At 41.1% G+C, this 25,135-nt stretch overlaps 1 protein-coding gene and 1 long non-coding RNA gene across 4 annotated transcripts; one reads left to right on the forward strand and one right to left on the reverse strand.

The window, feature by feature from the left end:
- Window positions 1-3,868: 3,868 nt before the first annotated feature.
- On the forward strand, window positions 3,869-15,773 carry LOC112228105. Of its 2 annotated transcripts, none has more exons than XR_006080420.1 (3): window positions 3,869-4,189; window positions 6,249-6,431; window positions 15,481-15,773. It is a non-coding gene; the product is annotated as an uncharacterized LOC112228105 (long non-coding RNA). The 2 variants fall into 2 exon arrangements; XR_002949981.2 differs by lacking the exon at window positions 15,481-15,773 and adding an exon at window positions 6,652-6,855.
- LOC112228447 (myb/SANT-like DNA-binding domain-containing protein 2) lies at window positions 8,674-16,880 on the reverse strand. 2 transcript variants are annotated; one of them, XM_024393776.2, is made up of 4 exons: window positions 16,384-16,880; window positions 11,547-11,802; window positions 11,123-11,189; window positions 8,674-10,885 (listed from the first exon to the last, which is right to left on the reverse strand). In XM_024393776.2, the coding sequence occupies exons 1-4, from the start codon at window positions 16,822-16,824 to the stop codon at window positions 9,940-9,942; spliced, it is 1,710 nt and encodes a 569-aa protein (XP_024249544.1). In that variant the 5' UTR covers window positions 16,825-16,880; the 3' UTR covers window positions 8,674-9,939. The 2 variants fall into 2 exon arrangements, with proteins under 2 accessions (XP_024249544.1, XP_024249543.1); XM_024393775.2 differs by having other exon boundaries at window positions 16,369-16,880.
- Between the last annotated feature and the right edge of the window lie 8,255 nt (window positions 16,881-25,135).

The raw sequence follows: 25,135 nt of genomic DNA on the forward strand, positions 1-25,135 counted from the left end.
TGGCTGAGTCAAATAGGAATCCTGACTTAATTAAGTGGTGAATAAAGAGCTCCGCCATGTGCTCCTTGTCAGTAACAACCATATCATCAACATTAAGGGACATGGGCAGCTGGGAGGAGGAATGTTTATTATCCAGGTCTTTAACCGTTTTCCAGAACTTCTTGGGGTTAGACTGACATAGAAAGAACTGCTCCTTAAAGTAACTAACTTTGGCCTTCCGGATAGCCTGAGTGGACTTATTTTTCATTTGCCTGAACGAGAGCCAGTCAGCCTGAGTATGCATGTGCTTAGCCTTTTGCCAAATGGAATTCTTGAGGTGGAGTAACTCTGCCAGATCACGGTCGAACCAGGGGCTGAACCTGTTTCTAATTCTCATTTTCTTGAGAAAATGTTTGTTAACAATACCACTGAAAATATCAAAAAAGAAGGTCCAAGCGTCTTCGATAGAGGGGATCAAGCTGATTCTATACCAATTAACAGAGTTTAGGTCATGAAGGAAGGCTTGCTCATTGAAGTTTTTTAGCAAGCGTCTATGAGAAATCAGGACAGGTCGTTTCCCTGAGCAGCCATTAGGAACACAGGCTGAAAAATAGTGATCACTGAGGTTATTACAGAAAACACCAGACTGATACCTATCAGGATAACATGTGAGGATAACATGAAGGAGAGTAGCCTTTTATGGGTGTTTGGAGTCATACCTTGTCGGATTGGTATGCAGCCAAAAACGCATCAAAACTTTGTTTCCATTGATCATGATATACAAATAAAGGCATTTTAATGAATTATATGAAGTGCCTTGGTCCTCCTTTTTTTAATGACCAATTTACCCCTTTTACCAAAGAGCACCTTCCGTCTACCAAAATCTACTTTTGTGTACATTAGCAGTGCTTCTCTTCCTTCTTTTTTCTACAAATCTACACACAATACCCCATAATGACAAAGCAAAACATTTTTTTTTTTCATTTTTGCAATGGTGTGTGCCTTTCTAAATCATGTCAAATCAATTGAATTTACCACAGGTGGACTCCAATCAAGTTGTGGAAACATCTCAAGAATGATCAAAGGAAACAGGATGCACCAGAGCTCAATTTCGAGTCTCGTAGCAAAGGGTCTGAATACTTATGTAAATAAGGAATGCCAGTTTTTTTTACAATTTTTAATACATGAGCAAAACATTTTACATACCTGTTTTCGCTTTGTCATTATGGGGTATTGTGTGTAGATTGACGAGGGAGAATTAAAAAAAAATCCATATTAGAATAAGTGTGTAACGTAACAAATTGTGGAAAAGGGGAAGATCTGAATCTGAATACTGGTCTGAAAGGTCTGAATACTTCCTGAATGCACTGTGTATATTTTTTATATACTCGTCTTAAACGACAAACCAGGGAGAAACTGTGTAGAAATGATAATGAACTTAACATTTCTTTACAATTTAATCTCAGTTTTTCTTCAATCACAGTATTTTCAATATAGAACTATTAGTAGCACTATTTTGGTTGATTTTGTGGTCTCAAGACAGTAAGTTTATTAAAATGTTTTGTGACAAATATGGGAAAAATATAATTATCGACAATGAAAGAGGTGATAATGTTGTTCCCTTGTCATATAATTGCTACATTCACCATCAATATAGCATTAAAAATAGTTTTCCATATTGTATTTTGCTGATTTATTTTTTGCAATGTGAATATTGGATTGCAACTGAGTCAACCTGGTTCAATTTGCGTCGAGGAAAACCCAGTTGAAAACCACTGCTTTACAGTGGTTAGGTCCTGCCTCCCCCTTCCTCACTGAGCTAAAGGGTAGAGCTTCCGCTTTCAAGGAGCAGGACTCTAAACCGGAAGCTTATAAGAAATTCCGCTATGCCCTCAATACAGGACTAAGATCGAATCGTATTACACCGGCTCCGATGCTCGTCGAATGTGGCAGAGCTTGCAAACTATTACAGACTACAAAGGGAAGCACAGCCGAGAGCTGCCCAGTGACACGAGCCTACCAGACGAGTGAAATAACTTCTATGCTCGCTTCGGGTCAAGAAACACTGAAGCATGAATGAGAGCATCTGCTGTTCTGGACGACTGTGTGATCACGCTCTCCGCAGCCAATGTAAGATCTTTAAACAGGTCAACATTCACAAGGCCTCAGGGCCAGACGGATTACCAGGAAGTGTACTGCGAGCATCCGCTGACCAACTGGCAAGTGTCTTCACTGACATTTTCAATCTCTTCCTTTCTGAGTCTGTAATACCAACATGTTTCAAGCAGACCACCATAGTCCCTGTACCCAAGAACACTAAGTTAACATGACTCCCGACCAGTAGCACTCACGTCTGTAGTCATGAAGTGCTTTGAAAGGCTGGTCATGGCTCACAACAACACCATTATCCCAGAAACCCTAGACCCACTCCAATTTGCATACCGCCCAAACAGATCCACAGATGATGCAATCTCTATTGCACTCCACACGACCCTTTCCCACTTGGACAAAAGGAACACCTATGTGAGAATGCTATTCATTGACTACAGCTCAGCGTTCAACACCATAGTGCCCTCAAAGCTCATCACTAAGCTAAGGACCCTGGGACTAAACACCTCCCTCTGCAACTGGATCTTGGACTTCATGATGAGCCGCCCCCAGGTGGTAAGGGTAGGTAGCATCACATCCGCCACGCTGATCCTCAACATGGGGGCCCCTCAGGGGTGCATGCTCAGTCCCTTGCTATACTCCCTGTTCACTCATGACTGCACGGCCAGGCACGACTCCAAAACCATCATTAAGTTTGCTGATGACACAACAGTGGTAGAACTGATCAACGACAATGACAAGACAGCCTATAGGGAGGAGGTCAGAGACCTGGCCATGTGGTGCCAGGACAACAACCTCTTCCTCAAACGTGATCAAGACAAAGGAGATGATTGTGGACTACAGGAAAAGGAGGACCGAGCACGTCCCCATTCTCATTGACAGGGCTGTAGTGGAGAAGGTTGAGAGTTTAAAGTACCTTGTCCACATCACCAACAAACTAACATGGTCCAAGCACACCAAGACAGTCGTGAAGAGGGCACGACAAAACCTATTCCCCCTCAGGAGACTGAAAAGATTTGGCATGGGTCCTCAGATCCTCAAAAGGTTCTACAGCTGCACCATCGAGAGCATCCCTGCCTGGTATGGCAACTGCTCGGCCTCCGACCGCAAGGCACTACAGAGGGTAGTGCGTACGGCCCAGTACATCACTGGGGCCAAGCTTCCTGCCATCCAGGACCTCTATACCAGGCGGTGTCAGAGGAAGGCCCTAAAAATTGTCAAAGACTCCAGCCACCCCAGTCATAGAATGTTCTCTCTGCTACCGCATGGCAAGCGGTACCGGAGCGCCAAGTCTAGGTCCAAGAGGCTTCTCAACAGCTTCTACCCTCAAGCCATAAGACTCCTGAACATCTAAACAAATGGCTACGCAGACTATTTGCATTGCCCCACACCCTTTTACGCTGCTGTTACTCTCTGTTACAGTCTATGCAAGTCACTTTAATAACTCTACCTACATGTACATATTACCTCAATTACCTCGACTAGTACTGGTACCCCCTGTATATAGCCTCGCTATTGTTATTTTCGTGCTGCTCTTTAATTATTTGTTACTTTTATTTCTGTCTTTTTTCTTAGGTATTTTTTTCAAATTGCGTTGTTGGTTAAGGGCTTGTAAGCATTTCACTGTAATTTCACTGTTGTTTTCGGCGCAGGTGACAAATGTTCTATATTTTTTGTTGATCTAAATGTTGTTAGCCAATCACAGACTGTGCTGTTACCAGTAGCCTACATCAGACAACAAGGAAGAGTTGTCTCCATAGCTTTCAGTCAAAGAGAAAAGTTAATGGGCTTTCCCAGAGGGTCCTTGCTTTTCGGGATCCTTGGGATGTCCCTACCTCAATTAAGTATAAATGTAAAATGGTTAAGTTTAGTGTTATAGTTTAGGGTTTAGGGTAGAGACTTCCCAATGAATCCAGATAGCAGTGACCGTTCATAGAGTGAGAGACGGGCACGGTATTTGAGAGCTCGGCGGGGACCCCGACATTCATTCGTTATTTTTGTTTTTTAAACGGCAGACGCGATTTTCAAGAGTGACTGCCCCAGATCATTTCATTGGAGAGGATGAAAAGAACTACCAAGACGTCCTTGATCTGATTGAGGGGTAAGTAGGCTATATTTAAGTTGTGATATCGTTAGGAAATGTTTGGCCTACTGTGTTGATAAGGCAAATTTGGTTTATTTGAAAAGTATTCTTTGTTGATAACGTATTGTCGAAAGCAGTAGGCAATATTATTTACTGTGTCGATAGAGGAGTAGGCTAGTCTACAATAACCTAATTTGATGTGCTACTATTATTTATTTCATGGATTAATTAAATTTTAAATGAAAATATACACATGCGGTGCTATTGGATATATACTTATATATTTTACATTGTAATACACTACCCTTACATGCCATTGTGTGCTGGAGCTATGGGTTTATTTGTCCACTGTCACTAGACCGACACATTCACACTCAAACTGAATTGAAGTGGGACACATAACTACTTTTCACTGAAGAAGGGAATGAGGTACGACATACAACTTTGATCGAAGACCTTAATCATGCATGTCAAGAACAATGAAATCATAACGGTATCCTAATATAGTGTGGATACGGGAGTAGCCTATTCTACAATAATGTAACTGTATGTGCTAGTATTATTTATCTAATTGATAAATGAAATGGTAAATGTGGTTGGGTACGCAACTTCATTCAATGATTACGGTATTGTACAAGGTAGATAAAGCAGTAGCCTATAGTCTACAATAATAATGTAATTGAATGTGCTTTCTGAAGGAAATTGTAAGTGGGGATGGGTAGTCTACTTCATTCAGTGAATACTGAATGTCTTGCTTTCTCTGGGAGTATGTTAATGAAGGCCGCCACACTGAAAACAGTGTACATACATACCTCTGTGCCCATCTCATTGCAACATGATCCATCCAAGGCCAAAGCTGGATGCCTAAAAAGTGAGAAATGTAAACAATATGCTACTGTGTGTGTGTGTGTGTGTGTGTGTGTGTGTGTGTGTGTGTGTGTGTGTGTGTGTGTGTGTGTGTGTGGAGTTCCAAGAAAAACTTGAGAAGATGGCAAAGGAGATAGTGATAAGAGTGAGAGCATACAGTATGAAAATAAAGACCCCTTGGGATCTAAATGGAGTGTGGGGTTCCCTCTTGTGACTCCTACAGTCACCCCTGATGGGGGTTCTTGGAACACTGCTATTTAAGTCTGAGCAGAGAATGATGAAAACCTTCAAAGGTGGTGGTGCTATGTTGCGTGTGATCTTGAATACCAGGCAGATGTTTGAGTACAGAATTAAATGGTGTAAATTTAGCAGTCTAAACTTGTTGAGAACACTCTTTGAGAAGGGGGTTCCAACCGGGTTCTTTGGCTGTCACCAATGGAGAACAACTAAGTATTTTCGTTTCCATGTAGAACCCTCTGTGGAATGGAGCCCAAAAGGGTTCTACCTAGACACAGAAGGGGTTCTACCTGGAACCAAAAAGGGTTCTACTATGGGGACAGCGGAATAATCATTTTAGTTTTTAGATGGCACCTTTTTATCTGAGTGTAGGCCTATTGCAGTGGTGGTTCTGTGGTTTTCTGTAAAACATTTTTGCCATTGGTGGTGGGGAGTTAAGATAATCTATGAAACATCCCCACTTTTAACACACATTTGCAAGTAGGCACAGTAACCTATGTGTGCTGAGGCATGTGTAATCACTCAACATTGACAGGACTGACAAAAAAAGACATGCTCACATGCAAACAAAGATAACCGTTATGTAATTAATAGGAGACTAGATGCAAATTGCTAATCCTGGCTACCAATGTTCTAGCATTCATTTATTGAGGCAAGCAGATCAGAGATGTCAAGGTGTTACCCAAGCATATGACATGTGTATATGTGACACATATGTATGGTCACATTTTTTATGTTTTATTTTGTTATTTTATGAAGCCATCCCTTGTATCATTTTGTAGGCCTCCCAGGTATTTACATTTAATGTATGTATATAATTACTGTCGCTAGGGGGAGCTGTGACAATGGAGTGTGTTAGTGAGGTCTTGGAGATTTCTTCTCCAATCTTGGAGAATGACGACTACTAAAAACAAACGTTTCTCTGTCTCATAGTTTTACCCTATTAATTGCATTTATTTATATTATTAAACAGGGTGAGACTGAACATGGACAATGCGCAGGAGAAAAGGAAAGACTGCCACCGGAGGAGAATGAAGGGGACCAAGTGCTTCGACATCCGGGCGAATGACTTGGCTTGGAAGAAGGACGAAAGGAACGCAAGACCTGGGAAACCTTGCTGCTCTTTCGCTCCTAGCTGGGGTCCCCGTTCGTTAAGGTGAATATAAAAATCTCAGATAAGTATTTGCATTTGCCTCCTCATTGTGGGCAGCATTGCCAAGCTGTAAACAGTACCAAATAGTCAATCTCAAGACTAACCTGGGTCACGTTAAGTAACCTCCGCTTTCATGTAGGTACTGTTATTAAGGTGTATGACTCCAGTGGTCATGACACCCACCTAGAGTTTCTCTCACAACTCATCTCGCTATCTTTTCCAGGGATCATCCCTCCCTCATCAACCCCACTGACATAAAACATTTGACAAGTATCCTTTATTTTCTGTCTGCTATTAACATTATTGCATGTCTAATCAAACATTTAAATTAAATCATTCAATAACTGTATTTTTTACATGCCTTGTGGGGCGGCAGGTAGCCTAGTGGTTAGAGCGTCGGACTAGTAACCGAAAGGTTGCAAGATCGATTCCCTGAGCTGACAAGGTAAAGATCTGTCGTTCTGCCATCATTGAAAATAAGAATTACTTCTTAACTGACTTGCCTAGTTAAATAAAGGAAAAATAAAAAACTACCCTGTTCCCTTTACTCTGCCCCTGTTCTCTAGGACCTAGGGGTTCTGCCTAACACACAGACATGGATCCACCTGATGTCCTCCATTACTAACCACCCTCCAACTTTTCATTGCATCAGCTACTGTTATTGTCATGTTGTCATTATCTGCTAAGAAAGAGCAAGAAAATTATCATACTGGGCACAGAATGTGAGATGCACAGATTAGCTAAAAACACTAGCACTGTAAACAATCAGAGCAAAGTAAGCAGCACCTGGACTTTGCAGAGCCCCTTCCGAGACTAACTGCCTGTTGAATACAAGTGACAGGCAGAACCTTCATCCACACAGCACCCACACCTCTCTATTTTCCACACACCAGAATTCAGTATTTCAGTCTGATTACCATGTGAGTGTACAAAAAGTCTGTGAAAGTAAATTGACACACATATACCAAAACAAATCATATCCCTTGATGGTATACAACATTAATCATTGTTATATCATAGGACATATATATATATATATCATAGGATATATATATCATAGTATATATATATATATATATAGTAAGATTTTTTTTAAAATCACAATAGAGGACTAATGAAATAATATTATTGGAAAAGGGGAATACCTAGTCAGTTGTACAACTGAATGCCTTCAACTGAAATGTCTAATGCATTTTTATTTATGTATCCTTTATTTAAGTAGGCAAGTCAGTTAAGAGCAAATTCTTATTTACAATGACAGCCTAGGAACAGTGGGTTAACTGCCTTGTTCAGGGGCAGAACAACAGATTTTTACCTTGTCAGCTTGGGGATTCAATCTAGCAACCTTTCGGTTACTGGTACAACCTTCTTAACCACTAGGCTACCTGCCGGCCCATTTAACCTAACCCCTCTGAATCAGAGAGGTGTGGGGGGCTGCCATAATCGACATCCACGTATTATTGCAGTGTAGATAAGGGAAGGCCTGTTTAAAATGAAAACATGCCAGCTAGACAAACCAGTGTATGAATCAAATGTATTTGCATATGAATGGAGTGGAAATTAGCCAAAGTTTTTTTATTTAAATTATTTTTTATATGGTAAGTAACAATGTGTATGGATCATCAAAATTATATTTCTTGCCCCCCGATGCCTGTTTATTCATAAAACATAGAAGATGATAAATAACATTACATCGCAATGGTATGTCTATGCAAAATAATAGGAAAACAAAAGCGTATTAATCGGAATACATTTAGCCTAATTGGTAACAAATATGACATGGGAAAAAGTCAGGATCCTAGTCAGGCTATTGATTGTCAAATCCAGATTAAATACAGGTCTTCAGGTGTATCAAATCTGTAGGCGATTGTGGGCTAAATCAATGACAAACAGCTGAAATTTTCAGGCTTCATCATGATCTGTGATCAAAACAGGCTGGGGTGTTTTCAGTTATGTGTAAGAACGCAACTGCACTGAAATGAATAGCCTGATTCAATGGGATTCTCCAGAATAAAAACATTTTTATCTGTTAAGATCTTTGGTCTATGCATAGACCCCTACTGATTTTATCTTTTTTTTTTGGTGTAGCCTACCACTAATATTCTAAATTGCGGAGCATTTAATAAAACAAGCACATTTTCCTGTGATGTTGAGGCTGAGCAAGACCTTCGATAGGCTAGTAAACAATGCGGAAATAATCATGGAGTTAATCATTGTTATAGCCTAGATCACTTTTTTCTAAGGCTAAGTAAACAAGGGGTAGCATGCTTTTTGCCTGTCATATACATGTAGACATTTGTAAGGCGTTCATGGTCTGATTTTTTAATAATAAACTAAACACACTTAAACTAACAAGTGATGCGTAACACATGTAGACGTTTTTAAGGCGTTCATGGTACGATCTTTCATAATAAACTTACAAGCAAACTGACATGATGTGTCAGTGCCACATTACACAACGTGAACACTACGTCTACATGACGTGTACGCATGAGGCTTAATTCTGGAACTTATCACCCCCCATAGTTAGGGATTCACTAACCTAATGTAGCAGGCCAGGTATTCGCCTTCTGCCTGTAGCTTCTCAGCATCCTGTTATTTGCTGCCATCTGGTGACAAAGTGGTGCATGAAGCATGGGCTTTTCTGCAAGGAAGGATAGGACCTACAGGTCATCACTAGATAGCAAACACCCAACACCCACAAATGAGCACACCGGAACCTAAAACGAATCGGTGAGTGGCAAATGACGGTCAGCGCCCCGTTTTATTGTTTTTTCTAAACATGTAAACATACAAGACTGTGACCTGGAAACAATAGTACGCAAAGACTGTTAACCAATAATAAAAAATATATATAATAAAACACCAAAACATTAACATACTTCTTTGAATGTCATATGTTTGCAAATACTGGAATGCTTGACAACATCAATATATATTCTTAAATATATATTTCTATATAGAGATCTTCAATATTTTATATATTCATTCATATTTCCCCTTTAGGTCCTCTTTTCAATTGGTTCACATTCCTTACATGATCTTTACCCCTGGATCTTTCTGTGGCAATTTAGACCTGAAGATAGACATCCAAAGTCTAAGAAATGTAAAGGCAGTTTTTAAACAAGCGCACACAATCTTTTAATATATATCCCCTGCTATATCCTCGAGGTAGGGAAATGCATCCAGCACTAGCCATTCCCTCTCACATTCCCTGATTAGATAGCGTGTATACAGATCAGGGTTCAAACACTATTTTAAATCTTTCAAATATTTTTGGGTGTTTGCTTCAGCCTGCCTGGAGTGTCAGATGGGTGGGGTTTGCAGTTTTGCGACTATTCTATTGTTTTTATTGTCCCAGGCAAGCTCAATCAAGCCCAGATTAAGTACTCAAAATTATTTCAAATAGTATTTGAACTCAGGTCTGCACTTAAATTGGGAGAAAGAGATACTGCATGTCCCTCTGGCCCTCTTTCAATCCTTCAGTCAATGGGAATCAAAACAACATGCGTTACAATGTCGCTTTGTTGTACTTTAAGGAGTAACCAACTGCAATTTCTAGACATTCCACCAGGGAGCCAGCGGAGAGGAAATCTAGCTCCACCTCGATAAATTTGATGTAAATGGCCGAGCGTTCAGGGCCCATGGAGAGGCCCTCTTCCCTGGCTTGCTGCCCGGTGCCCCTGCAGTTCCCCTGGAGGAAGCGTGTGACGGCCGAGGGCTGCCTGCGGCTGTAGTGCTTGCCTGAGCTCTGAAAGTGCTGGAACAGGCACTGCTGTAGGGTCCTCTCCTCTGCGATGCCCAGGTAGCAGTAGGTCACTTTGGCCACCGTCTTCTCCCCCACTCTCCCCCCCGGGCCCACCACACTCTCGAACCCAGACCCGCCAGAGCCCGACGATCCAGAGAGAGGCAAGCTCTGGTCTGAGTCTTGGTGCTGCAGCGGAGAGTCTGGGGCCTCATCCTCCCCTGTGTAGTCTGACTCCGCTGACACCTCCTCGTAACCGATGGCATAAAGGCCATAAGTCTTAGGGATTCCCCCGGGTAGGAGGTACTCGGAGGCCCCGTTGCTGCAGCCCGTCACCCTTGACTGTGCTATTGGGATCCAGTCTACCTCCATGTGCAGCTCCAGGCAGCGCGCCTCGCTAATGGTGATGTCCAGGAACTTATAATAAACGTTCTTCCAGTTCATCTTCTGCACTTTGGTCATGATGACACGGCCCTCTGCCTTCTCCGGATTGAAGTACTCGCGCAGCCGCTTACCCAGGGGCACCTGGGAGCTGATCTCGGCGTAGTGGTAGCAGACATCCTCGTGCCAGCGTGTGTTGTAGCCCACACCAAAGATGGCCAGCTTGTTGGAGAGGTGCAATCTGGAGAAGTCGGTCCATGTCTGGAAGTGCTCCCACTTCACCTGTACCGACTCCAGGATGCGCACCACATTCTGCATCACTTCCTGTTTCCTGAGAGGGACAGAAATACATGAACGGTCAAGATTAGGTTGGAACCAGTGGAGGGTTGGTAATGAGAACAGATGATACATTTTTATGAAGACTGGACGTTGAATAATGCAGTGACAGTCTCTGTCAGTGATTTGTTTTTAATAACATCTTGGCAGTAAAAAGTGTTTATTTTGACCTTGTATCCATGTTACATGTACTGTTATCAGGTGTCATTAATTCTATGGCAAAAACACATACTGAACTTGCTCCGAGGGCTCAGGTCGAAGCTGCAGGACACTGGCATTCTTTGGCGGCTGTGTTTCCTCTGAAGAAATAAAGGAACAGTATTTGTTATCAAAATAACACATCAAACGCTACCCTGACAGGCATATATGCTCATTACTCCTACAGTATTTATTTTGACAGAGTGAAGGAAGAGCCTGCATACTAAATCAAATGTTATTTGTCACATGCGCCGAATACAACAGGTATTACAGTGAAATGCTTACTTACAAGCCCTTAACCAACACTGCAGGCAGTGCTTCCAAATGTTTCACACTCTCATAGCTACCCCTAATAAGAACTACCAGTCCCCTGGATAGTCTACCTACAACTTAAAAAATAAGTCTGCTGACCCCTTCCCTATGTCATCACCAGAATCATCATCATCACCACCACTCACCAGTTTCCATCTCTCCCTCCTGGAAGGCGGAGGCCAGCACCTGGTTGCACCAGTCTTCTTGGGAGAAGTCCTCCATGGTGCTGCCGTCAGACTCCATCTCCTGGTACAGGCCACTACTGTTGATGAGGACGGGGGCACACGTCTGGGAGTCCCAGCCTCCCTGGCCAAACACCTTTTCCAGCTGCTCGATGGAGTAGCTACTTTTCCTCTTGCCGACGCCATGCTCCTTCACTCTGCTATAGCACCGGCGCAGCGTCTGCGGGTCATAATGGGTGTGTGAACCTCAGAGGAAGATCTTGAAGTTAGTGTTAGCTATTAGACTAGCTATAGGCCTATCCAATGCCACAAATACACCAGAGACGGCATAGTCACCCACAAAAGGACTGGGATCAAGATGAATGAATGGCTACATAGATTTACAGAAATTATTTGCTTTGAAATGCATATAGCTGAGGATATTTTACTCTCTAAAATTGCACTAGATGCAAAATTCAGCACCCTTATGCAAACTTCCAGTTGGCTTTCCTGATAGCGATCTGGGTGCTTTTAGATATGTGGGTGTATTTACATACACAAGCGTTGCTTTCAACTGTATTGGGTTGCACAAAAACAGCCCATGGTAAGCCAGAAGTTCCATTTCAACTTATTGTGCCGGTGGGCAGGACAGTTGCTCATTATGACGGGAAGAAACAGACAACAAATATCTAAAGGATGGTATTAAATATACAACAGGCGGGCCTAATCCTGGATGCTGATTGGATTAAACCGCGTTCTACCTGGTGTCTATTCCACAAGGCTATGATGTTGAAATGCCTATTTACTGTTCAATCTCACTGCGCAATCCAACAACATCGACTGGTTATCATCTAGTTGTTCTCTCAAGAGGAGGCTTCTTATTGTGACTAACGCCTGTAACATGACCCAGGTTATCACTCAGCCAACTAGAGTGTAAACCAATAGTGATGGATCTGTGACATCCACTTGTAAATAGTCTTGCTATTGTTATTTTACTGCTGCTCTTTAATTTCTTGCATCTCTTATTCTTATCCATATTTTTTTGAAGCTGTATTGTTGGTTAGGGGCCCGTAAGTAAGCATTCCACTGTACACCTATTCGGTGCATATGACTAATACAATTAGATTTGATATCAGTTGTTGTTTTGCAAAAATTACTACAAACCTGTTTTCGCTTTGTCATTATGGGGTATTGTGTGTAGAGTGATGAAAACAATTAATTTAATACATTTTAGAATAAGACTAATGTAATTTATTTATTTATTTTTTAACGCGAAGAGGTCTGAATACTTTCCGAATGCACTGTACATCCCCCACCAGACATGCCACTATTGGTTTCTTCACTGTACCCAAACCAAAAATAGATTTAATGCATTGCTCATTTATATACATGACATCGTGGAATGCTCTGCCACCAGAGGTTACTGGTGGCAAAAAGCAAGTTTAGCTTTAAAAACAGAATGTTTTATTTAATCATAGCGCCTCTCCTCTTTCTAAAGATTAATTTAACTGTACTGTATATATGAACATGTACCAGTCAAGTTTGGGTTTTTCTGTATTTGTACTATTTTCTACGTTGTAGAATAATAGTGAAGACATTGAAACTATGAAATAACACATATGGAATCATGTGGTAACCAAAAAACTGTTAAACAAATCAAAATAGATTTCCTATTAAATTATTCAAAGTAGCCACCCTTTGCCTTGATGACAGCTTTGCACACGTTTGGCATTCACTCAACCACCTTCTTCAAGACTGTTGGAAAAGCATTCCAGGTGGAGTTCCCACATATGCAGAGCACTTGTTGGCTGCTTTTCCTTCATTCTGCGGTCCAACTCATCCCAAACCATCTCAATTGGGTTGAGGTCGGGTGATTGTGGAGGTCAGGTCATCTGATGCAGCACTCCATCACTCTCCTTATTGGTCAAATAGCCCTTACACAGCCTGGAGGTGTGTTGGGTCATTGTCATGTTGAAAAACAAAAGCGCAAACCAGATTGGATGGTGTATCATTGCAAAATGCTGTGGTAGCCATGTTACTTTAGTGTGCCTTGAATTCTAAATAAATCACTGACAGTGTCACCAGCAAAGCACCCCCACACCTTCTCCTCTATGCTTCACATGGGAACCACACATGCAGAGATCCGTTCACCTACTCTGCGTCTAAGACACAGTGGTTGGAACCAGAAATCTCAAATTTGGACTCATCAGACCAAAGAACAGATTTCCACCGATCTAATGTCCATTGCTTGTGTTTCATTGGCTCAAACATGTCTCTTCTTCTTATTGGTGTCCTTTAGTAATGGTTTCCTTTAGTAATGGTTTCTTTGCAGCAATTCGATCATGAAAGCCTGATTCATGCAGTCTCCTCTGAACAGTTGATGTTGAGATGTGTCTGTTACTTGAACTCTGATGCATTTGTTTGGGCTGCAATTTCTGAGGCCGGTAACTCTAATGAATGTATCCTCTGCCGCAGAGGTCTTTGGGTCTTCCTTTCCTGTGGTGGTTCTCATGAGAGCTAGTTTCATCATAGCGCTTGATGGTTTTTGCGACTGCACTTGAAGAAACTTTCAAAGTTCTTAATTTTCTAGATTGACTGACCTTCATGTCTTAAAGTAATGATGGACTGTGTTTTCTCTTTGCTTATTTGAGCTGTTCTTACCATAATATGGAGTTTTACCAAATAGGGCTATCTTCTGTATACCACCCCTACCTTGTCACAACACAACTAATTGGCTCAAACATATTAAAGGAAAAAAATTCCACAAATTATCTTTTGACAAGGCAAACCTGGTAATTGAAATGCATTCCAGGTGACTACCTCATGAAGCTCGTTGAGAGAATGCCAAGAGTGTGCAAAGCTGTCGTCAAGGCAAAGGATGGCTACTTTGAAGAATTTGTTTAACATTTTTGGTTACTACATGATTCCATGTGTTATTTCATTGTTTTGATGTCTTCACTAATATTCTACAATGCAGTAGAATAGTAAAAATAAAGAAAAACCCTGGAAAGAGTAGGTGTCCAAACCTTTAACTGGTACTGTATATATGAAGTGTGTAAATAGTATTTTTGGTGTCTCTTGGTGTCTTTTCTATATATAAACTCTTATTTTTATTACGCCGTGATCACGAGAAAATTATCTTACGATCTTGACAAAACAACTTTATGTAGTGATCATGAGTTAAATAAGTTGTGACTGACATAACAAGGGAATACTTTTTAAATTCATATGTCCTCTCTGGACCTCCGTAGGGCTGCGTCCATAGATATGAAACAAAAAGACTAAAATGAATGACCAGCCAGCATCAATAGAAACCCTAGATTTGTGTCGGGACTATATCTCGTGGAAGGATGAAATAGTATGTATAAATTAATTAAAATAAAAAGTTTATGAAAATATGTCAATCATTATTTGAACATGTGTGTATATATATATATGAAAGTGATAATGCCCTCGAAGCTGGTGTTTCGACTTCGTCTCAGGCCGAATAACACCCGTGCCAATATATCCTCCAAACACCGGCTTCGAGGGCATTATCACTTAAACAGACTTTCCAAACGTGGGTCTGTTGTAGAGGTCTTCACAGGTCCACCCAATCCTGAATACCCGAGGCTCAATCCGGGACCTGAGTGAGTCCGGGTCCAAAATTCTAACTTTTCCCTTGGGCCCAAGTCTGATAGATCCGAGTGGACCCGACCGTATCTCTGCATAGCCTATAGCATATTTATTTTACACTAATAAGGTGAATTTATTGACTGATTTAAGGACTAGCCAACATGTTCTTTAACCAGAAGAGCAAGTTCGCTGATAAAAAAAAGTTGCCACTTGGGTCGAACCCGTTAGGGTATGGGTCGAGTCTAGGTCTGGTTGTCGTAGGGTTCATTTGGGTTCAGGGCTGATTGTTCTCGGGTCTGTTTAGGTTGGTGTTTCCACTCACTACAAAGCGACGAGAAGAAGCCCCGTGGCCGGGAGTGGGAGAAGATGGAGCAAGATTGACATTCTGCTAATTTTCTCATTGATGAACCATTTGATCTCCATAGTTTTCTGTGTCCAAAACTAAAATCTGTAACAAAAGGAGTGGACTGTGTTTTGTAGAATTTACCCTTTGCCAAAGTTTCTTCCAAAAATGTTGTTGTTTAGAAGTAGTGCATATTTCCGTTAGTTCCCTAATGGAAATATGCAAATAAATAAATGCTAGAATGTGCCAATAGGACCTCCCTAGCTCGTGCTTGGCTCTGCCCACTATGATTCATTTCTCCCCTTGGAAACGACAGGCTCTGGTCTATCTTGGGTTAGTTATAAAAATCGCTGCCTCTAGTCTGTTGCAGGCACACTTCCTGTCTGCTTACCTGATGTCAAAACAAAAGTGGAGGTTGCAGGCACGCCTGTCTACAACAGACCCACGTTTGGAAAGTCTGTTTAATAATAAGATCTATTACATATTTACATTACATATTCTCCCGTCACAAGGAACAACCATCCTGCCCACAACACAGGCACAGTAAAGCTTCCCACGGACTGTTGTAGTGCAACCCAATACAACTGAAAGTGACGTACTAGCTTAACAATTTACTGAATGTTTTAAAACGTACCTACGGGTTGAATCGTTACCTTAGCAAGCTACATAATACTAGCTAGCTTGCTAGCTAACGTTAGTTAGTCAATGGGCATAAGCTAGGAAGCTACTGTAACACTGACAACATCCCTGGTTAACATTACATGATTTAACATAGCACGCAGTTACTGCCTAAGAAGAGTGGCAAGCATCTAACGGATGACTACCTATGTGATAGATGAACATGCTTACTCTGTCCCCCATTACCTTCATCCTCTCCCTGCATTGGGATGGGGTCCTTTCGTAGCCGAGCTCTGCTAGGGCTCGTGAGACCCGCTCGTACATTGCGGGACCAGGGGCCTTTCCAGAAAAAACGGTGCCTGCAACCTCCAATTGCTGCATTCGTGCCTCCGTCAGTCTTTCATTGCCCCACACCGCAATAAGGGCGTTTGTTTCGGATGGGGTCCACGACATCCCTCGGCAAGCTGTGAAGCTATTTGAGGCAAAGGCCGATCCACTTCGGCCTGCGCTCCCAGAAATCGTCATACCTACGTTGAGAGGCGAGAATCGATTAGGTGTGGATGGATTGGAATGATATTGGTTGCTGTCACTCAAATCCTCTGATTCTGGTGATGGAACTTCTGTTTTCGGCATCTTTAACGGCGTCGATATCTCGGGAGAATGATTAGAGGTACAGGGCGCCGCCATCTTTCTTCTGTTGCTAAGGGGAGGGTTGCCTAACGTAGCAGGCGTCAAAAGGGAAGGGGATGTGATATACATCTTATGTATGTATGGGGGGTGATATGTGCCAGAATTAAGCTTAGGCAACCGTACCTCCTTGTGACTGTCGCTTACCATTGAACGTCTGACTGACAGGACATGATACCAATGCCTTACTAATGTCTGCGTGACGCCTGCGTGTTAATCAAATCAAATTTTATTTGTCACATACACATGGTTAGCAGATGTTAATGCGAGTGTAGCGAAATGCTTGTGCTTCTAGTTCCGACAATGCAGTAATAACCAACGAGTAATCTAATTAACAATTCCAAACTACTACCTTATACACACAAGTGTAAAGGGATAAAGAATATGTACATAAAGATATATGAATGAGTGATGGTACAGATGCAGGATGCAGTAGATGGTATCGAGTACAGTATATACATATGAGATGAGTATGTAAACAAAGTGGCATAGTTTAAAGTGGCTAGTGATACAAGTATTACATAAAGATGCAGTAGATGATATAGAGTACAGTATATACGTATACATATGAGATAAATCATGTAGGGTATGTAAACATTATATTAAGTAGCATTGTTTAAAGTGGCAAGTGATATATTTTATATAAATTCCCATTATTAAAGTGGCTGGAGTTGAGTCAGTGTGTTGGCAGCAGCCACTCAATGTTAGTGGTGGCTGTTTAACAGTCTGATGGCCTTGAGATAGAAGCTGTTTTTCAGTCTCTCGGTCCCAGCTTTGATGCACCTGTACTGACCTCGCCTTCTGGATGATAGTGGGGTGAACAGGCAGTGGCTCGGGTGGTTGTTGTCCTTGATGATCTTTATGGCCTTCCTGTGACATCGGGTGGTGTAGGTGTCCTGGAGGGCAGGTAGTTTGCCCCCGGTGATGCGTTGTGCAGACCTCACTACCCTCTGGAGAGCCTTACGGTTGTGGGCGGAGCAGTTGCCGTACCAAGCGGTGATACAGCCCGACAGGATGCTCTCGATTGTGCATCTGTAGAAGTTTGTGAGTGCTTTTGGTGACAAGCCAAATTTCTTCAGCCTCCTGAGGTTGAAGAGGCGCTGCTGCACCTTCTTCACGATGCTGTCTGTGTGGGTGGACCAATTCAGTTTGTCTGTGATGTGTACGCCGAGGAACTTAAAACTTACTACCCTCTCCACTACTGTTCCATCGATGTGGATAGGGGGGTGTTCCCTCTGCTGTTTCCTGAAGTCCACAATCATCTCCTTAGTTTTGTTGACGTTGAGTGTGGAAGTCATATGATGCATAGTTTATTTTTGTATTAATTAAATCTCAGCCATAAATATTAGAAACTTACCATTTTTTTTGTGGAAGCCGACATTCCGAAGTAGCCACCTTGAGCTATAGTGTAGCATACGGCTTGTGTATTTTCTGTTATCGCTAATTGCCTAGAAAAGATTACCTTATCTTTCTGTATACAGATCTAAATGTTGTTAGCTAATCATAGACTATGTTGTTACTAGTTCTCAGCAGCCTACATCAGACAACCAATAAGAGTTTTCTCCACGGCTTTCAGTCGAATAGGGGAGGTCATAGGCTTTCCCAGAGGACCCGTGCTATTCGGAGTCCTTGGGCTGTCCCTACCTCAATCAAGTATAAATGTAAAATGGTTAAGTTTAGTGTTATAGTTTAGGGTTAAGGGTAGGGACGTCCCAAGGAGTCCGGATAGCAGTGATCGTTCATAAAGTTAGAGGCGGCACGGTATTTGAGAGCTCGGAGACTACACAGACATTCACTTTTTATTTTACAAGCACGGAACTCAATTTTCGAGTGTCTAACCCAGATAGTTGCCTTAGAGACTATGAAAAAAATTACCAAGATGTCCTTGATCCGATTGAGGAGTAAGTAGGCTATATTTAAGTTGTGATATCGTTAGTAAATATTTAGGCCTACTGTGTTGATAAGGCAAATTTGGTTTATTTGAGTTTGTAAAGCATTGTCGAAAGCACGTAGGCAATATTATTTACTGTGTTGATAGGGGAGTAGACTATTGCACAATAATAACGTAATTTGATGTGCTAGTATTATTTATTTAATGGATGAATTAAATTGTAAATGAAAGTGTACACACATGGTGCTATAGGATATATACATATTTTACATTGTAATACACTAACCTTACATGCCATTGTGTGCTGGAGCTATGGGTTTATTTGTCCACTGTCACTAGACCGACACATTCACACTCAAACTGAATTGAAGTGGGATACATAACTACTTTTCACTGAAGAAGGGAATGAGGTACGACATACAACTTTGATCGAAGACCTTAAAATCATGCCTGTCAAGAACAAAGAAATCATAACGGTATCCTAATATAGTGTGGATACGGGAGTAGCCTATTCTACAATAATGTAACTGTATGTGCTAGTATTATTTATCTAATTGATAAATGAAATGGTAAATGTGGTTGGGTATGCTACTTCATTCAATGATTACAGTATTTTACAAGGTAGATAAAGGAGTAGCCTATCATCTACAATAATAATGTAATTGAATGTGCTATATGAAGGAAATTGTAAGTGGAGATGGGAAGGCTACTTCATTCAGTGAATACTGAATGTTTTGCTATCTCTGTATGTTAATGTATGTTAATGAAGGCTTTTCAGCTATTGAACTATGGCAAGGTCAAACTAATTTATAAATCTATCTTTCTTTTAGTCAAGAAGTAATGAGCCAGAGCAACTAATCATTGTCACTGTAGCTGTTCTACCTACCACCCACACTAATCTCCTTCCACAAGCAACCACATCCTCTTCTCTTGTTCAAATAATTTGCCGCCACACTGAAAACAGTTTACATACATACCTCTGTGCCCATCTCATTGCAACATGATCCATCCAAGGCCAAAGCTGGATGTCTAAAATGTGAGAAATGTAAACAAGATGCTACAGTAGTGTGGGTGGGTGGGTAGGTGGGTGGGTGGGTGGATGGATGGAGTTCCAATCAAATACTTGAGAAGATGGCAAAGGATGAGTGAGAGCATACAGTATGAAAATAAAGACCCCTTGGGATCTAAAATGAGTGTGGGGTGCCCTCTTGTGTCTCCTTTCTGTTCGTCACCCCTGGTGGACATTCTTGGAACACTGCTACAGTGGGGCAAAAACGTATTTAGTCAGCCACCAATTGTGCAAGTTCTCCCACTTAAAAAGATGAGAGAGGCCTGTAATGTTCACGATAGGTACACTTCAACAGACAGACAAAATGAGAAAAAAAATCCAGAAAATCACATTGTAGGATTTTTAATTAATTTATTTGCAAATTATGGTGGAAAATAAGTATTTGGTCAAAAACAAAAGTTTATCTCCAGCTAAACTAAGTTTTTATGGATATAAAGAAGGACATTTTCGAACAAAAGGACCATTTGTAATGTAACTGGGACCTTTTTGAGTGCCAACAGAAGAAGGTCATCAAAGGTAAGGCATATATTATATCACTATTTCTGACTTTTGTGTTGCAACTCCCTGGTTGAAAATGATTTGTTATGCATTTGTGTGCTGGGCGCTGTCCTCAGATAATCGCATGGTTTGCTTTTGCCGTAAAGCCATTTTGAAATCTGACATGGTGGCTGGGTGAACAACAAGTTAAGCTTTATTTTGATGTATTGCACTTGTAATTTCATGAAAGTTGAATATTTATAGTAATTTAATTTGAAATTGGCGCTCTGCAATTTCACCGGAAGTTGTCGAAATAGGACGCTAGCGTCCCACTGATCCGCAAGAATTATGGTGAATTTAAAAATATCAGATGATAACTATTTACATCTGCCTCCTCGTGGTGGGTGCCGCTTTCATGTAGGTACTGTTATTAAGGTGTATGACTCCAGCGGTCATGACACCACCCTGGAGTTTTTCTTACAACTCATTTCGTTATCTTTTCCAGGGATCATCCCTCCCTCATCAACCCCACTGACATAAAACATTACAGAGATGTATCCTTTATTTTCCATCTGCCATTAACATTATTGCATGTCTAATCAAACATTTAAATTAAATAATTTAATGACTGTATTTTTACAAACCTGTAACCTGTGTGTTTGCTTGTTTACGTCTGTCTCCTACCCTGTTCCCTTTACTCTGCTCCTGTTCTCTAGGACCTAGGGGTTCTGCCTAACACACAGACATGGATCCACCTGATGTCCTCCATTACTAACCACCCTCCAACTTTTCATTGCTTCAGCTACTGTTATTGTCATGTTGTCATTATCTGCTAAGAAAGAGCAAGAAAATTATCATACTGGGCACATAATGTGAGATGCACAGATTAGCTAAAAACACTAGCACTGTAAACACTCAGAGCAAAGTAAGTAGCAGCGCCTGGACTTTGCACTCTCCCTCTTCGAGTTCCCCTTCCGAGACTGACTGCCTGTTGAATACAAGTGACAGGCAGAAACTCCCATCCACATAACACTCCTCTCTATTCCACACCAGAATTGAGTATTTCAGTGTATGATTGCCATGTGAGGGTACAAAAAATATGTTAAAGTCAATAAAAAAATATCAAATATCAATTTATATATTACATATTTGGGGGGCAGATTCGTTTTCACAGCTGTTTCATAAGGTGTTCATTATTGTAAATGATAATGTATCCCTTGATGGTATTTGTTAGTTCAACATTATTCATTGTTGTATCATAGAACATACAATAGATATATATTCAACCACAAGGGTGTACTAATGAGCTATGATTTAAAAAAAAATCATAATAGAGGATTACTGAAATAATATTTCAGTGTAGATAAGTGAAGGCCTGTTTAAAATGAAAACATGCCAGCCAGACAAGCCGGTGTATGAATCAATTTTCATATTTGCATATGAATGAAGTGGAAATTAGCTGACTTTGTGATCTGTAAGGTAAGTAACATTAATGTGTGGGGGGGCATCAAAATGATATTATGTTTTACCCCGATGCTTGTTTATTCATAAAAAGCAGAAGATGGTAAATAACATTCAGCGCAATGGTTAGCCTATGCAAATTAGGAATACATTTCACCTAATTGGTAACAAATATGACATGAAAAGTCAGGATAATTGTCAGGCTATTTGTCAAATCCAGATTAAATACAGGTATTCATGTGTATGAAATCTGTAGACAATTGTGGGCAAAAGCAATGACAAACAGCTGAAATGTTCAGGCTTCATCATGATCTGTGATCAAAACAGGCTGGGGTGTTTTCGGTTACTTTTAGGCTAAGGTTATGTGTAAGAACGCAACTGCACTGAAATGAATAGCCTGATTCAATGGGATTCTCCAGAATAAAAACATTTTGATCTGTTAAGATCTTTGGTCTATGCATAGACCCATACTGATTATTTTTGGTCTTTTGTACCAATAATATAAATTGTGGAGCATTTAATAAACCAACTCAATTTTCCTGTGAGGTTGAGTAAGACCTTCGATAGGCTAGTAGACTATGTGGAAATAATCGTGGAGATAATCATTGTTATAGCCTAGATCACTTTATATAATCTGGAGCTTTGTTTTTTCTAAGTCTAAGCAAACAAGGGGTAGCATATGCTTTTTCCCATCTCTAACAAGAGCTAGGCCTATATCCTCACATACCCCTTCAATTTGTGCTCTACTTTTAACCATAAGACATATCCACAGAATTGCATAGCCTCAGGTTTGCATGATGAAAGTGATTGTGTCTGGTAAACTGGTAAACTGGGAACTCTGGGGAAAAAACAAGGTCAAACCATGACATCAGTGATTTTCAGGTGCCAGAGTTTCTGAATTGGAATTCTGAGTTGACCTTTCAAAACAAAAACATTTCCCATTCTGAGCTCGTTTTTTTCAGTTCCCAGTTTTCGACACCTGCAACTGTGGACAACACAAGTTCTTCTGCTTCCACGAGCATATCCAATGCTAGCATCAGTAATTCTACATTTGTTGCTAGCCCAGCTAGCATGGACACTGACAGTTGTGAATCTGATGCAGCCGAAGAGCTACTGCTCCCTAACCCGGGAAAGCACCGGATAACAGGCAGGGACTTTGGACCATCAAAGAGGCACAAATATGAGAACTACATTGATTTGGTGTTCACTTATTTTGGAAGTAGTGCCTTTCCTCGGCCACAGTGTGTTAAATGTGCAAAAGTACTATCTCACAACTTGATGAAACCTTCACTCTTGTGCAGACATTTAGAAACAAAACATGCCAATTAGAAAAATAGGCCACAGGAGTTTTTTGAGCAAGAATTAAGACAGTGTTAGAGTAGTATAAAAGCAACAGATACCATTAATAAGAAGGGTATAGAAGTGTCTTATATAGTGAGCTACCGAATGGCTAGGACAGGCAAGTCCCATACTATTGTGGAGGACTTAATTCTTCCTGTTGCCGCGGATATGGCTGGGACAATTCTGGGGGAAAATGCCAAAAAACTATACAGACAATGTCTTCATCAAACATCTCTGTTTCACGATGCATCAGTGACATGTCAGTAGATGTTTTGAAACAATTACTGTTTCGCATCTAAGCCAGTGAATTCTATGCTTTACTGCTCTATGAGTTAACAGACGTAGCGGGCCTGGCACAGCTCCTGGTATATGTCCATTATGTTTATGGGGGGTCAATTAAGGAAGACATCCTCTTCTGCAAACCACTGAAAACCAGGACAACAGGAGTAGATATTTTTAAAGTACAGCTTTGTAAAGCTTTGTGACATCAAATGGACTGGTGGTCGAGTTGTGTTCTTGTCTGTACTGATGGCGCCAAAGCAATGACAGTTAAACGTAGTGGAGTGGTAACGCGTGTGCAAGCAGTTGCTCCCGCCACGTGGGTACACTACAGCATCCACTGAGAGGCTCTTGCTGCCAAGTGAATGCCTGACAGCTTGCATTACGTTTTGGACACTATAGTGAAAATGGTTAACTTTGTTAAAGCAAGGCCCCTGAACTCTTGTGTATTTCCTGCATTATGCAATGATATGGGCAGCGACCATGTAACTCTTTTACAACATACAGAAGTGTGCTGGTTATGAAGGGGCAAAGTATTGACACATTTTTTAAAATTGAGATTCGAGCTTAAAGTTTTCTTTACTGACCATAATTTTCACTTGTCTGACCGCTTGCATGATGACGAGTTTCTCACAGGACTGGCCCTTCTGGGTGATGTTTTTTCTCGCCTGAATTATCTGAATCTAGGATTACAGGGACTCTCTGCAACTATGTTCAATGTGTGGGACAAAATTGAGGCTATGATTAAGAAGTTGGAGCTCTTCTCTGTCTGCATTACCAAGAACAACACACAGGTCTTTTTGTCATTGTATGATTTTTTGTGTGCAAATTAACTGAAGCTTACGGACAATGTCAAATGTGATATAGCGAAACATCTGATTGAGTTGAGTGCACAATTACGCAGGTACTTTCACGAAACAGACGACACAAACAATTGGATTCGTTATCCCTTTCATGCCCTGCTTTTAGTCCACTTACGGATATCTGAACAAGAGAGCCTCATTGAAATTCTTTGAAAATTTAATTTAATCAGAAGCCACTGCCAGATTTTTGGATAGGGCTGTGTTCAGAAGCCTGTGCAGGCTTACAATGATGGCAAAAAACAACATTTGAGAGTATGCTAACCCTGGTGCTAGAAGGGGTATGCAGAGTTTGAATGTTTGTACGGGACTATAAAACGTTTGGGAACCACTGTTCTATAGGTTTCATCATTTTCTCCTTCTTTGGTATCATGGCATTAGCACGTTTTGTTTGTGCATGCTTCCACCGACTGTGCGGTAGTGTGTGTTAATCATGTTACATTTTGTGATACAATATTTAAAAAGAAAGGGGAAAAAAGGAAAACATTGCACCACCAACTAACCCTACACCACTCCATTTATGCGGTACAGTGATAACCATGGCAATGAATGCTAAGAAGCCAACCTTACTGAAGCACAAACTTGTATTACTCTGTATTGGCCTAGGCATACTACTCACCCTTGACCCATAATCCTCTACTCTCTTCACTGCCTATGACACCTTCTGTTCTGCCCTGGCAATCTCAACCGGTCTCTCTCGCACTGGATACTTCTTATCCCCAGCAACGTGGGTACCCCCACAATTGACACACACAGTTTCTTTCCACCAATACTACACATTCCTTTGTCCCATGCCCTCCTACACACTTCTCACATCAAGCAATCACCTCCTACACACTGCTGCAACATTACCATAAGCTTGGCATCTGAAACAACTTAGTGGGTTCTGCACAAAAGCTCAAAATTTGGAGAGCTTCACAGATTTGCATGTTA

Source organism: Oncorhynchus tshawytscha, linkage group LG30, assembly GCF_018296145.1.
Source record: "Oncorhynchus tshawytscha isolate Ot180627B linkage group LG30, Otsh_v2.0, whole genome shotgun sequence".
NCBI classification, from domain to species: domain Eukaryota; kingdom Metazoa; phylum Chordata; class Actinopteri; order Salmoniformes; family Salmonidae; genus Oncorhynchus; species Oncorhynchus tshawytscha.

What these genes read in the sequence shown, in the direction of transcription:
- LOC112228447 (XM_024393775.2), bottom strand. Translation starts at nt 16,824, where the DNA reads ATGGCGGCGCCCTGTACCTCTAATCATTCTCCCGAGATATCGACGCCG. An exon ending in TGAAGGTAATGGGGGACAGA is followed by an intron (nt 11,803 to 16,368) that starts GTAAGCATGTTC and finishes TATGACCCGCAG; the next exon opens with ACGCTGCGCCGGTGCTATAG. An exon ending in GGAGGGAGAGATGGAAACTG is followed by an intron (nt 11,190 to 11,546) that starts GTGAGTGGTGGT and finishes TTATTTCTTCAG; the next exon opens with AGGAAACACAGCCGCCAAAG.